Source organism: Triticum dicoccoides, chromosome 1B (genome assembly GCF_002162155.2).
Source record: "Triticum dicoccoides isolate Atlit2015 ecotype Zavitan chromosome 1B, WEW_v2.0, whole genome shotgun sequence".
Classification (NCBI taxonomy): domain Eukaryota; kingdom Viridiplantae; phylum Streptophyta; class Magnoliopsida; order Poales; family Poaceae; genus Triticum; species Triticum dicoccoides.
The window spans coordinates 58364235-58379042 of NC_041381.1; the positions used below are offsets into that span (position 1 = coordinate 58364235).

Consider the following 14808-nt stretch of genomic DNA (forward strand, 5'->3'; position numbering starts at 1 on the left):
CCTCATACGGACAACAGACTGCAATAAGTGAGTATTGGTCTCGATTTCTTTTCTTCTTGTGAATCAATTGACTTGCCCTGGTTAGAATTATTTTGATAATTTAAATTCTTTGATGTTCACATCTGTTACAATCTATCCGAAGGTTGATTGTCATGAAAACATTTGATTCGTTTGTAGCTCCTTTCATTTTCATATTTTCACTAACCATCACTTTACGTGACTCTATTAGAATAATCTCAGCTGCATGTTGACCTTTTGAAGTTCGGGGGTCATGCTGAGAATATTTTTCCCTATATAATGACTTTCCCGTTGCTTTGTTTTTCAAACTCACAAGTTTTCTTTTAGCTTGAAAACACATAGCCCTCACCACTAGATATTCTTCATATATCCATTAACGGTAACCAACTTACTTAATTTCAACATTTTTTCCTTCAAACATGCACATTGTACTTTTTCCCTGATATGTCCCAGGGGAATAAGAAATTCTTGATTATGTGTTTAAGTTATGAGCGCCACATGTTATTTTACTTTCTCTCTTCTCTTACAGATAAGTATCTTCATTTTTTCATTTTATTCTCTTACAACGACAATGCTATAACAAGGGAGGATGAAGACAATGGATGTGGATGGGAAGGAGGGGCATGCAGAAATATGCTGCTTTGTCTTCTTGCAGTGAAACCGGATAAAAAAACCTTGAAAAAACTTAAAACCCGAGGAGCAACACATCCTGCTAATGCAAGAACAAGGAAAACACAAAAAACACTCCACACACAGTTATAAGAGAACGCAAAGTTCAACTGCGTAAGGATGTTTAAGGCTGGGTGGTGCAATATAGGTTATGTTGTAGTGAAAAACTTCGTTTTTGCTACTCTATCTTTTGCCCACTTGGTTTATGTCACTTTAGAAATTGACATTTCACTTTTCCACTCTTAGTTTTTGAAAATACATTACAATTGACATTCCGTGGAAAAAGCAAAAAATTCACGGTGTGAATTGTGATACATTATCAAAAGTTAAGAGTGGTAAAAATGAAATGAAAAATATTTGCTTTTGCCACGGCCTGTCATTTGTGATATATTGTCAAAAGCTAAGTGTGATAAAAGTGAGATGTCACATTCTAGAGTGACATAATATAGTGAGCAAAAACTAGAATGGTGAAACAAAGTTTTCCCAATGTTGTAACCACCCACAAGACAACATGGTGAAAAAGTCAGCGGTCGAACGAGCAAACTACCAGCAACAACATTGAACCCACTAACATAGGATAAATGCAGTGTTCCACTGTCAAGGAGCTGCACCACTGCCAGCCCTGAGCCATCCACCACCACCCAACATTAGGGTGGTTTTGCCCGTAGCGAGGTAAGAATCCGTGACGAGGTGACAATGATGGAGGGGAAATTGCTGGATCCATTAGGGTGGTCTCACTTGTATCAAGGTGAGAAAAATGTGAATCCAACATAAGTATACCAGCAAGGGTAATTGTTGGTCAAAGCTCGCATTGGCAAGGCAAGGCGTAATCTGTAAGGTATTTCAGAACAGAGGGAGTAGTACTGTTTTCAAGCAAGTGTGGAGGGAGCAGAAGAACCGTTGCCTGCTTTGCAAGAATGTTTTATATTTATCTTCTTGAGACAATAAATGATGATACACGTAACATAACATCTTGAGCAAACACATGATTCATTTTGCAGTACATATTTTTGTCCGTTATATTTTATATCGGTCGAATGTTCCGAGCTGGATAGGCTAGGTAGTGTTACTCAAGGATCAACTTACTATTGAAACCAGACAGCACGCACCAGGTACATTGTACCCGAAAATCAGCATGTCGTCGGAGTTCAACCTAGTACCTGAAATGCTCAAAAAATAAAATAGGTAAAATGTGGTACAAAGTTTTAAATGGGGTAAAATTGATTAAAATTTCTTAAATGAGGCAATCCCTGTCAAAAATGACAAAAGATGGGATAAAAAAATAGATTTTTTTTCCATACGCCTCCCAGCTGGGAGCCAGGTTCCATTACGTCATCTTGGGCGAAGTTAATTGTTGCTTCTTACTTGGCATATATGCAGCAAACTATCGTCGTGAAGACTTGGTAAAAGAACTAGCTAGCTTCTAGTAAACCACTGAAGTTGTCGAGTTGCCAAGTGTGTTTATCTCCTATGCTTTTAAAAAACTATGCCTCGACAGTCACAAGAAACTCTCCAACGAATCAAATGCAAGTACAATGCCTGATCATAAAATACAAGTAGAATGCCAGACCATAACTATTCTTCTTGCTGTGCAAACCCCAACAAGAACCAGCTCAATTTTTTAGAAGATCCAAGAACGAGATTAACCACTGGAGCAACAAGAATTATACCTTCTTCGTGGCTCTTGGTGCGTGTCTCCACACTCTCTTCTCCCACTATAAATTCTGCCGGTCATTACACAGCATCGACAGCTACTAGCTAGGATCACCGCTGCCAAGATCTCAGTTATAATTACGTCAATGGCGTGTCCACCACACGCCATCGTCATCCCCTACCCGGCGCAGGGCCATGTCATCCCACTCATGGAGGTCGCGCACGCGCTGGCTGACAGGGGCTTCAACGTCACCTTCGTCAACACCGAGTTCAACCACGCCCGTGTCGTCGCCGCCATGTCGAACGGTGCCGGCAGTGGGCTGGGCCGGATCCGGCTCGTGGAGGTGCCGGATGGCATGGCCCCTGGGGAGGACCGGAACCAGCTGGTGAGGCTGACCATACTCATGGCGGAGTTCATGGCGCCGCGGGTGGAGGAGCTCATTCTCCGGAGCGGCGAGGACGGCGCGTGCCCGGGCAAGATCACGTGCATGGTGACGGACTACAACGTCGGGTATTGGGCGGTGGACATTGCGCGAAGGACAGGGATCCGGGTGGGGGCCGTTTGGCCGGCGTCGGCCGCCGTCATGGTCACCCTGCTGAGCTTCCCCAAGCTGATCGAGGACAACATCATCGATGCGGAAGATGGTAAACTGACCGAGCAACTTGTTTGACTTCTCTTACATTATTTACTGACAAGTTCGTCTTTGCATGCAGGATCTACAGTGGGTGAGGGAACGTTCCAGCTGAGCCCCGACATGCCTGTCATGCACAGCGCCCACCTCGCATGGAACTGCATCGGCGACCACGACCAGCAGGCGACCCTCTACCGGCTCCTTGTCGACGGCGTTCGTGCAATGGAGCAGTGCGACTTCGTCATCTGCAACTCCTTCCAGGACGCGGAGCCGGCGTCTTTCAAGCTCTTCCCCAACGTCCTTCCCGTTGGCCCAATACTCACCGGCGAGCGCAGCGGCAAGGCCGTCGGCCACTTCTGGCAGCCGGAGGACGACGAGTGCATGTCCTGGCTCGACACGCAGCCGGAGAGATCCGTAGTGTACGTGGCCTTCGGCAGCTTCACCATGTTCGACCGGCGCCAGTTCGAGGAACTCGCGCTGGGGCTCGAGCTCTCGGGCCGGCCGTTCCTGTGGGTCGTGCGCCCGGACATCGGCCACGGCGCCGTCCACGACTACCCGGAGGGCTTCCTGGATCGCGTTTGCGGTGTCGGCGGCCAAGGCAAGCTCGTCTCCTGGTCACCGCAGCAGCGTGTGCTAGCGCACCCGGCGGTGGCGTGCTTCGTGTCGCACTGCGGGTGGAACTCCACCATGGAGGGCGTCCGGAACGGCGTGCCGTTCCTGGCCTGGCCCTACTTCGCCGACCAGTTCGTGAACCAGGTGTACATCTCCGACGTGTGGAAGGTCGGCCTCAAGGCCGTCGCCGACGACTCAGGAGTCATGACCAAGGAGCACATCGCCGGCAGGGTGGAGGAGCTGATGGGGGACGCCGGCATGAGGGAGAGGGTGGAGGCCATGAAGAAGGCCGCGCACCAGAGCATTCAGGAAGGGGGCTCCTCGCACGGAAACTTTGATGCTTTCGCGGAGGCCATGAAGAATGCGGCGCCACAGGAAGTGAGCGTTCAGGACGGGGGCGCCTCACCCGGAAACTTCCATACTCTTGCGGACGGCATGAAGGCATGATCATCTGCTGCTCGAGTGTATGTGTGGTAGTGTGCAATTTTGTGTTCACACAAAGAATAAAATGGTTTAACCATCACCATTTGCCTTTATATTTGCCGCTGTTGTCTTTGTGAGTTACTTCGGGACGGAGGGTAACATAAGACGATTTTTGACACTGTCGGACTCTAAACACATCTTACAAAAAGTTACCTGAGAATTTTGGATGCGTCCGTAGATAACATGATGAAGAGCAGCAACATACGTAGCCCCAAGGCCAAGACAGGGAGGCCGCGGCGAGGACTTGCCAGGAACTAAACGGAGGCAGGATGTCAGCCACTTCCTATTCTACGCTTAAAGCACAAGTTATAGCTGTAACGGTACACAGCGCACACACCACCTAATCGCTTGCGTAGTGAGCTGGCCCATGCGGAATTTTTTCCGCTGGTTTTTGGAAGGTTCCCCCAGTTTTCTGGTGCGGTTTTTTCTGTGGTTTATTTTAGAACGGTTTCTATTCGGTTTTCCTTTTTCTTTTTCTTCTTTTTTTCTTCTCTTAATTCGTGATTTTTTTCAAATTCATGATATATTCTCAAATTCATGAGCCTTTTTTATAACCTAAAATTACTTTTAAATTTATGAACTTTTTTTAAATCCACAACTCCTTTCCAAATCTGTGAGTATCTTTTAAATCCGCAAACTTTTTTGAAATGAATGAACTTTTTAAAATCCACAACTCTTTTCCAAATCCGTGGTTTTTTCAGTGGTGAACTACTAAAACAGTAAAGATACGATAAACTAGCCATGTTGAATCAATGTGAAGTGGCAGCCCATTAAATAAGCAGATTTATTTTTGATCAAGATTGCTTTTCACACAAAAACTTGACAGGAAGGGGAAGGAAGGAGGGGAGGGTCCGAGATGCTGCTGCTCCTGCTACTGCAAGCTTCTGGTCCTCTATAGGGAGGTCGGGGCGCCACATCGGAAGGCCGGCAATAGGGCGCAGGTGGAGCCCATGATGGCCCTCGCGGGTACATACAAGAAACTGAGTTACATCAGTTTTAAGTGACCAGAAGAATAGCTATTAATCAGCCGTCTCCTCCGAATGAACACAGGAAATCGCAGCAGAGGTCACCCTGGAAGAACAGGGCATGAAAAACAAATGTAAGGCAGTAGCTAGGTGGGCCTCTGCATCAGGTATATAGACATATAGTATTATTATGATAGACAGAACAACCAACATATATTATTATAATCGACAAATCGCGTTCAAGCAATTAAGTAGTGCTGCGACACTAACAATGACTAATACCCTACATAGACGACTGAGTTATGACTTATGAATCCATGGTTGGCATATGTATAGGACTGACTTGTGCAAGCCAAAGATTATGTCACAACATGAGAACTTGGCCACATGCACCACACTCGGAGCAAGGTAATTTCCACCAGCCACAACTAGACCAGAGAAATATATCTGCTCATCAACAAGTCAAAGATTATGCCACAACTTAAAAAGAACTTGGCCACACTTGCAGCAAAGTAATTTCCACCAACCACAACTAGAGAAATATATCTGCACATCGACATCACAGCTAGCTTTCATTGTCCTAGATTGCCGCCGCAGGTCCACCATCGTTCATGATCTCCACAACTTCCATGAAATCGGAGTTCGCCACTAGCTTCTTGAGTGATCTCCACAATCTAACAATGACGATTGACTTAGGACTTCTGAGGCCATGGTTGACATATGTATATGACTGACTTTGTTCAAGTCAAAGATTATGTCACAACTTCAGAAGAACTTGGCCACTCACTTGCAGCAAGGTAATTTCCACCAACCACAACAAGAGAAATATCTGCACACCGACATCACAGCAGCTTTCATTGACCTTGACTTTGCAATGTAAGACTGCTTTGCTTCTAGCTCAATCCACACGTGCTTCATATGAGGACAACAAAAGTATGATCCAAAGAAGCAATATTTTGCTGTGCACAATACAATACTGCAGGAGTTGGTCAGGGGATGCTTTTCCAGAGAATCTGACCAACTGCAGCAAAATACTGCCAAATAGTAGACGGCAAGCTTGCTTATGTGATTATGCCTCTCCATCTTTCTTCATTTTGTCCAGATACTTCTGTTCATCAGGAGCCATGAGAAGCATCAAGCGTCTCTCCTTGCTCCAACATCTCCTCTTCTTCCTCATCCTTGATCTTTCAGAGCTTGCTACCGGGCAACAAGACCAATTCGTCTACTCCGGTTTCGCAGGCACCAACCTCGCCCTCGACGGCACCGCCACCATCACACCAGACAGCCTGCTTGAGCTGACAAATGGCACCTTTCGTCTCAGAGGCCATGCTTTCCACCCGACTCCATTCCACTTCGGCAAGGCGCCCAACGGGACAGCGGATCAGGCTCAGTCCTTTGCTGTCTCGTACGTGTTTGCTATCTACTGCGTCCAGGCCCAGACCTGCGGCCACGGCATGGCCTCCATCATCGCCGCGAGCAGCAACTTCTCCGACACCATGCCCACCCAGTACCTGGGGCTCATCAACGACCACAACAACGGCAACCCAGCCAACCGCTTCTTCGCCGTCGAGCTCGACACCAACTGGAACGACGAGTTCAAGGACATTGACAACAACCATGTCGGGATCGACATCAACAACCTCGTCTCCGTGAACTCCAGCAGCGCCGGCTACTACGACGACCGCGACGAGGGTAACTTCCAAAACCTGACACTCGCAAGCTACAAAATGATGCAGGTGTGGGTGGAGTATGACGGAGGTCGCAGGCAGATCAGTGTGAGCTTGGCTCCCGTAAACATGGCCAAACCCACCAAACCACTGCTCTCCACCACCTACAACCTCTCAACGGTGCTCCCAGACATGGTTTACGTCGGCTTCTCCGCCTCGACAGGCTCATTCGACTCGCGGCAGTATGTGCTTGGTTGGAGCTTCGGCATCAACAGGCCTGCTCCGGCAATCGACATCACCAAGCTGCCCAAGCTGCCTCATCAAGGCCCCAAGGCTAGATCCAAGGTACTGGAAACCGTACTGCCAATAGTTTCTGCGGCATTTGTTCTTGCTGTGGGCACCACCGCCATTCTTCTTGTCCGAAGGCGGCTAAGGTATGCCGAGCTTAGAGAAGATTGGGAAACTGAATTTGGGCCCCATAGGTTTTCATACAAGGACTTGTTTCACGCCACCGAGGGATTTAAGAACAAGAATCTACTGGGGATTGGAGGATTTGGAAAGGTGTACAAGGGGGTGCTTCCAAAGTCGAAAGTGGAGATTGCTGTGAAAAGGATCTCCCACGACTCTAAGCAGGGGATGAAGGAATTTGTGGCAGAGGTTGCGAGCATCGGCCGCCTCCAGCACCGCAATATCGTGCAGTTGCATGGCTACTGCCGTCGCAAGGCTGAGCTTCTTTTGGTGTATGAATACCTGTCGAATGGAAGCCTCGACAAGTACCTGTATGATCAGGAGAAGAAGCCTACTTTAACCTGGGCCCAGAGATACAAAATCATCAAAGACATTGCGTCTGCCTTGCTCTACCTTCACCAGGAATGGGAGAAAGTTGTGTTGCATCGAGACATCAAGCCAAGCAACGTGCTCCTCGATGATGGACTGAACGGGCGGCTGGGTGATTTCGGCTTGGCAAGGTTATATGACCACGAGACTGGACCTCAAACCACACATGTTGTTGGCACCATTGGATACCTAGCTCCTGAGCTAGCACACACCAACAAAGCAACCCCACTTAGTGATGTGTTTTCCTTTGGCATGTTTGTTCTTGAGGTCACTTGTGGGCGAAAGCCCATTGAGCCAGCATCACAAGGCAACCAACTCACCTTGGTCAGAAGGGTGATTGACCATTGGCACCAAGGAATTCTCACAGATGCAGTGGATACCAAGCTCCGAGGTGCCTACAATGTTGATGAGGCATGCCTAGCTCTGAAGTTAGGATTGCTGTGCTCACACCCATTGATCAATTTAAGGCCCAACATGAGGCAGGTTCTGCGGTATCTCAATGGTGATATGCCACCACCAGATCTGAATCTGACACACATGAGCTTCAACATTCCATCCCTGATGCAGAATGAAGTTTCAATAGATGACTTGCGTGCAGCCTTGATGGTGTAAATTCCACTTTCTTATTCCAATTTAGATGCACATTTGTCCAAACGCTACCATTTGTCCAATGTATTTACATGTGGAAGACCTATATAGAGAATTATTCTTGGTTAGTATGAAAAGCTCTTATTTTGTATGGTTTATCATAGCCTGTAAGAACAAGACCTAGATATGTAGGGCGTGTTCAGGAGAACACAACTACACAAGTATTTACATGTGTCCTGCAAGGCGCTATGCACTTGTTGGGAGTAGCATGGTGCCTACCCCTTAGGGTATGTGCAATGGTAGAGAAGACAATATTCCCTAAACCCACCACAACGGTGGCCGGGTCGTGCTCAACAAGTGGAACCCATGCCTTCAAGTGTTGTGCCACTTAATGAACGCATACATGCCTCCAACACGAACTCATATACACACTTGTTCCATAAGTGGTCTTTGCTTTGAGCGACCAGAGCATAGTGGGCTTTTTGCAAAGGCATGTATCCGGTTGGAGCAAGCAGCCAAGGAGATGTTTACCCCAGATGGTGATGGTTTAGTCTTCGGATCCGCCCTCCAATACCTTAGGATGTACTCTTTTCGTCGAACCATGCCATTTTAATCTTTGTACGTGTGAGTTTGTCATGGTGCGGTGGTGAAGTACTCCCCACTAATGCCAAGAGGTTCTCTGCATTGCACCTCTGCAAGAATAAGGCTTGCCTTGTATAATCCTTTCTCCCACCTCACCTCGTGCGGAAGCTTCTAGAACTGGGTTTGTCTTTTTTTTTTTTACGGCTGAGTTTGTCTTTGTTTGGACTTTGTGCATCTTGTTCTGTACAGACAGGGTGTGAACTCTATGCAGTCGTATCGCCTCGATGCAACGTTGGAGTCAATAAAGCTCCCATTGAGAAAAGGGTTGTCCTACAACAGTTCCTGACAATGCCCAATTTAGAATGCTACATACTCCTAGACGTCTGCCTTATGCACGTGTAGCCATGGAAAGCTACATAGACGACTGACTTGTGAGGCCATGTGCAGTAGTCAACATGGAAAAGCAAGGCCGACGCACATGAGATAAATTATGAAGGCATGCGTAGCTGCAAATAAATTATAGCCGCAGAGCAAAGATTTTTCCACTACTTACCTAACCATGTATCCTGAAAGTCGGATTCCCTCCATGGTAGGTAATCTTTACACATCACAAACTGAAGCTATGATGTTAAGTTGACTGCACGCATTTATCTAGAGTAGTAATCATAAATAACTGTATCATAAGGAAAACATGATTAAAATAAAATTCTATTCTGATTTATGCTACAGGCTGTGTAAATTTGGGTGTCAGTTCTTTCCAGGAAACAGTAAAATATTTATTGTTTAATTATACAAATCAGAAGAAAAAAACATGGTAGCAGCCATTATAGACGTACTGAAATGACACTGCATAACAATGACCAATGTGGAAAGCTACATGGACGACTGACTTTTCAAGTCATGCATGCATGTGTAACCACCGAAAGCTACATATAAAATAGACTTGTGAAGCTATGTGTAGTGGAGAATATGGGAAAGTAAGGACGACTGACTTTTGCACTGAAGTCATGAGATGAGTGGCTAAGAATTTCCTACCCTGCAAATAAATTACAACCATGAGGGAAGGATTGTGCACTGAAGTCATGCCTATCATGTTTTTTCAAAACATGTTCTTAGTATAAAATACCAAAACTATCAATGTCAGACAACGATGCCTGTGGAAAAGAGAGGGCAGGATAACAACTTTTACCTCACTGCAAATTAAGTTAAATAGCATCGCAGTCTGCTCCTGCAAGCACAAAGAAGCACCCATCTCACATGAAGTTCCTCTTCCTCTGTTTCCTCCTCTGCTCTGGCCTCGAGCTTGCGTTTTTCACTGCAGCAAGTGATGACCAACTCTTGTACCATGGCTTCACAGCCGGTACCAACCTCACCGTCGACGAGGCTGCTTCAGTCACGTCGAACGGACTCCTTGAACTAACCAATGGCTCGCTTGGTTGCAAAGGTCATGCGTTCTACCCAACTCCATTGCACTTCCGCAAATCGCATGATGATACCGTGAAATCTTTCTCAGTCGCCTTCGTGTTTGCCATCCACTCTAGCTACCCAATCATGAGCCGACAGGGCTTGGCTTTCGTCGTTGCCCCAAGCATGAACTTCTCAACTGCATTGGCCAATCAATACTTGGGCCTCATGAACTCCCAGAACAACGGCAACTTGAGCAACCACATCTTCGCCATCGAGCTAGACACCGTCCTAAACATCGAGTTCAAAGACATCAACACCAACCATGTAGGTATTGACATCAACAGCCTCCAGTCTTTAGAGTCCAATCCTGCAGGATACTATGATGATAGGAATGGTACCTTCCAAGACATGGTTCTTGCTAGCGGTGATGCAATTCAAGTGTGGGTCGACTACAATGGTGAAGCCAAGAAAATCAGTGTGACCATGGCTCCCCTTCAAATGGCGAAACCTACAAGGCCACTCATCTCGACAGATTATGACCTCTCAAGTGTGTTACAAGATCCATCCTACATCGGCTTCTCATCTTCAGGTGGAGAGGTTGACTCAAGACATTATGTGCTTGGTTGGAGTTTTGGGATGAACAAACCAGCCCCACTGATCAATTCTGCGAAGCTGCCAAAGCTACCTCAGCCAAAGCATCAATCAAAGCTGCTGAAAATCATCCTACCTATAGCGAGTGCAATTTTCGTATTTGCTGTGGGTTCTATGGTCATTTTACTTGTGAGGAGAAAATTGAGGTATGCTGAGCTAAAAGAAGATTGGGAGATTGAGTTTGGGCCACATCGGTTCTCATACAAGGATTTGTTCCATGCCACAGAAGGATTTAAGAACAAACACCTACTTGGTGCAGGAGGGTTTGGGAAGGTATATAAAGGGACCCTTCCATCAACTAAACTAGAGGTTGCTGTGAAGAGGGTATCCCATGACTCCAGACAGGGCCTAAAGGAGTTTGTTGCTGAGGTTGTCAGCATTGGCCGCATCCGACATCGTAACCTTGTTCAGTTGCTTGGCTATTGTAGGAGAAAAGATGAACTCCTTTTGGTGTATGACTACATGTCAAATGGTAGCCTTGATAAGTATTTGTATTGTGATGATCAAATGCTTATACTAAACTGGGCTCAGAGGTTTCGGATAATAAAGGATATTGCATCAGGCTTGCTCTACCTCCATGAAAAATGGGAGAAAGTGGTCATCCACCGTGACATCAAAGCAAGCAACGTACTCCTTGATAGTGAAATGAATGGGAGGCTAGGTGACTTTGGCCTTGCAAGACTTTATGATCATGGAACTGATATGCAGACCACACATGTGGTTGGTACCATTGGGTACCTAGCCCCAGAACTGATATGCACAGGTAAGGCAACTCCTCTCACCGATGTGTTTGCCTTTGGGATTTTCCTTCTTGAGGTTGCCTGTGGGCAAAGACCAGTTAACAGCAATGCACGAGGAGATCAACCTTTGTTAGCTGATTGGGTTCTTGAGCATTGGAATAAGGGATCACTGACTGAGGCAGTAGATACGAGGCTACAGAATGACTATAATGTTGACGAGGCATGCCTAGTGCTAAAGCTAGGACTACTATGTGCACACCCGTTTACCAATGCAAGGCCCAACATGCAGAGTATCATGCGGTACCTCGATGGCGATTTGCAACTCCCAGACTTGACAGATACAGACATGAGCTTCAGCCTGCTCTCTCAAATGCAGGGTCAAGGGTTTGACCGTTACGCATTGTCATATCTTTCAGTAAACACGAGCATTGGCACAATATCTGGTCTTTCAGGAGGAAGATGATACCAATGTTGGTTGATGTTATCATATATGTGAGCTTGCATGCCACATTTTGTTTACTACCAAGTCATGTAATGTTTGGGGCTAGGTTAGACTTCTCAGAGGCTTTTCTTATTGTGAGAGTAGTGCGTAATTGCTTTTCGAATAGGGTTTACAGCTCATAATTTTAATATCTAAATGAAGAAGCTACCAGCGTACTTGTGGGTTGATTTACATATGCATCATTCAATTGCTTATTACGTGGTGTCTCACAGCCCACAAATAAATACTATCTTTGTATTAATGGGTTGATCTACATGTATTATTCAGTTGCTTATTGCATGGTGTTTTACAGCTCACAAACATATATGTATATGACGTAGAAACTGTGGGAAGTGTATCTACCTCCCTGGAGGAGGCTGCGTTTATATATTTATTAGTTACAAACAGAGTAAAGGTAGGATTGCAGCCATCTCCACCATTAGAGATGACACACAACGATGAGGCGGCGATTCTGCAGCCTATCTTTCCTTCTCCAACAACCTAATGACGCCGCCGCCCCTTCGCAAGCTGCCCCCATCACACCTCCTTCCCTCCCGTCACCGCTCAGCAGCCCCACAATACCATCCCTCTATTGGGACCGAGTGTTACCACCCTGTGAGCTCGCCACCATGCCCGTTATTCTTTCCAGCCTGACTAGCCGTCGGTTGTGGACCCACGCAGTCCCTCCTCTCATCACCACCACTTATGCTGCCAAGCTGATGTGCGACGTCTAATCTCATCATGTATGATAAAGGCTACACAAGTGGAGTTCCAAACACTGCCCCCACTGATACGACCCTAGATGTAATTAATCTTTCAACCCCACCCATTTTTAACTCCAGCAGCAGGCAACTTTAAAACAAAATGAAAAGAGTCTACAGTACTTTATTTAGCTTATTAAGTGGCAACTTAGCAAGGACTGAAAATATAGTCTGGCTGGCTTCACAGAAATATTGTACTATAACCACTACCTCAGACCAGTACGTAAATATGCCAATACATGTCAGTGTGCCAGACTAGAACAAAATCCAAAATGATTTCCATCAAATGTAAACCAAGACTAGAATAATTACCAGCTGACCTTGTCGGAGGTCATCTCCCTTTCTGAAAATTATCTTGGATGCTCCCCCATTTGCCGTCTTAAATGTAAGACGCGGTGGATTTCAAGGCACTCTTGAATATGGATGACTGTTAGGTGAACACTAGTAAGGATAAGTGTATGACTTAATAGTGAACGAATTGGCTGAAACGAAATTGCCAGATTAAATCAATTAAAGCACCTAGAATTCGAAACAAAATTAGCAAAAATAAGTCAATTAAAGCAACTAAGACAAGTTAATCCATACATATATGATCCATGTTTTTCTAGCATTCAACAGTAAACAGTGAGCAAATTAATGATGTAACAAGTATTGCCTCATCAAAGTTAGTATGCTCACTAACAACTACTGACAACACCTGCCCCAATTTCTCGACTATAAAAATTAGTATGAAACTAGCAATTTCAATATTTAATAAAGCAGAAATGGACAACAGATCATAACATGTGAGTTTTATATACAGTAGTTAAGTATAAAAAGAAATTGCTGATCATGATAACCAAATGCTGACTGAGTCATCATCACATCAATTGGTTCACACTTTCCATTTTCCAATCAATAATACAACAGCTTCTTTAGCCTCCCACACATTATCACAATACTAAAGATTACAAACTATATCAAGGTAATGTGGAGTCGACAGCTCGATATTATATAACAGGCTGCCTTGTCATTTAGCAATTAGATCAAGGAATGTGAAATGGAAATGCAGAAGTTACCACATAGATTCTTTTAAACACACATAAAGTTTGAAATGGTAGAAAAAAAATAGTGACATTAGAAACCAATTTCCGGTGTCCTTTTTATTGATCACTGGACATGACCATATTATATTAATGAATTATTGGACTCGGTACGGCCCAGCATGCCTAGAAAGCACATTTCTCTGATGCACATACGAAATATGACAGTACAGAACATAAGCCGTGCTGAGATATAAGGATAACTAGATGTTTTGACTAACTTGGATATCACTCACTTGCACTGAACGGACAAACTTTGTAAGAGCTTTCTTCTCAGATACCAAAGAAAAACGGAAATTCCACAGCGGTTGCTTCTCCTCCACATGCATAATTCCCTGAATATCAATATTAGGTTACTCAACCTTTTCATGAGCATAATTCCTCCTATATGTAGGAATAGTTAGCAGAGAAGCTACATGGGATTCAACAGATTAGTAAGGGCCAGTTTTTGCCACACACACACGCGCGCGCGCGCGTGCAAAATATCAACTGAAATGTATGAAAGCATGAACCATCAATTAGTTGCACAAATCAGTTAAACTGGACCAGATGAACATCGTATTTAGTATGAAAAGGCATACTTCCACTCAGAAAGATACTGATTATGTCGGTCTAGTTTTGCGAACAACATGTTCAGTACAGCTTTCAAATGATATAGCCTTCATGCTAGACGGGAATCAACCACTACACTCACGGTATAAGATGTTTAAATATTTTTCACAAACAGGTTAGGAAACTAGAAACATGATGAAGAATGAAAAAGAATGAAACACTCTGACGGTAAATCAGTTTCAACCTGGAAGACAACTCGCAATCAACAAATGTTCCAGCATCTCGCAATCCTCCTCAAATTTGTCCACGGCACTGAAGGCAATCCACGTGTTAACAAGCCTCTCACCTCGCTCCTTTGGAAATGTGAAGAGGGAGGTCAGAAGAGAGTGGAGATCTGGGGGCAGGGACATGAGGGGAGGAGAGGAACG

At 45.3% G+C, this 14808-nt stretch overlaps 3 protein-coding genes and 1 long non-coding RNA gene across 5 annotated transcripts; 3 read left to right on the forward strand and 1 right to left on the reverse strand.

Annotated features, from left to right (window-relative positions):
* Window positions 1–2486: 2486 nt before the first annotated feature.
* On the forward strand, window positions 2487–4031 carry LOC119301105 (UDP-glycosyltransferase 83A1-like). Its single transcript, XM_037578006.1, has 2 exons — window positions 2487–2985; window positions 3055–4031. Exons 1-2 carry the CDS (start codon window positions 2487–2489, stop codon window positions 4029–4031), a joined length of 1476 nt encoding a protein of 491 aa, XP_037433903.1.
* Window positions 4032–4811: 780 nt separating this feature from the next.
* Window positions 4812–14735, reverse strand: LOC119318925. 2 transcript variants are annotated; one of them, XR_005154283.1, is made up of 4 exons: window positions 14625–14735; window positions 14065–14163; window positions 13067–13173; window positions 4812–5138 (listed from the first exon to the last, which is right to left on the reverse strand). It is a non-coding gene; the product is annotated as an uncharacterized LOC119318925 (long non-coding RNA). The 2 variants fall into 2 exon arrangements; XR_005154278.1 differs by having other exon boundaries at window positions 13059–13173.
* Window positions 5184–8338, forward strand: LOC119318903 (L-type lectin-domain containing receptor kinase SIT2-like). Its single transcript, XM_037593464.1, has one exon. It carries the CDS (start codon window positions 5968–5970, stop codon window positions 8146–8148), a length of 2181 nt encoding a protein of 726 aa, XP_037449361.1. The 5' UTR covers window positions 5184–5967; the 3' UTR covers window positions 8149–8338.
* On the forward strand, window positions 9787–12280 carry LOC119318914 (L-type lectin-domain containing receptor kinase SIT2-like). Its single transcript, XM_037593474.1, has one exon. The coding sequence runs from the start codon at window positions 9964–9966 to the stop codon at window positions 11965–11967; it is 2004 nt and encodes a 667-aa protein (XP_037449371.1). The 5' UTR covers window positions 9787–9963; the 3' UTR covers window positions 11968–12280.
* Window positions 14736–14808: the final 73 nt, after the last annotated feature.

Bases quoted from the DNA above. Each gene is read 5' to 3' on its own strand.
- LOC119301105 (XM_037578006.1), top strand. From the start codon at position 2,487: ATGGCGTGTCCACCACACGCCATCGTCATCCCCTACCCGGCGCAGGGC. The intron at 2,986-3,054 runs GTAAACTGACCG...CTTTGCATGCAG, and splicing joins CATCATCGATGCGGAAGATG to GATCTACAGTGGGTGAGGGA.
- LOC119318903 (XM_037593464.1), top strand. From the start codon at position 5,968: ATGATCCAAAGAAGCAATATTTTGCTGTGCACAATACAATACTGCAGG.
- LOC119318914 (XM_037593474.1), top strand. From the start codon at position 9,964: ATGAAGTTCCTCTTCCTCTGTTTCCTCCTCTGCTCTGGCCTCGAGCTT.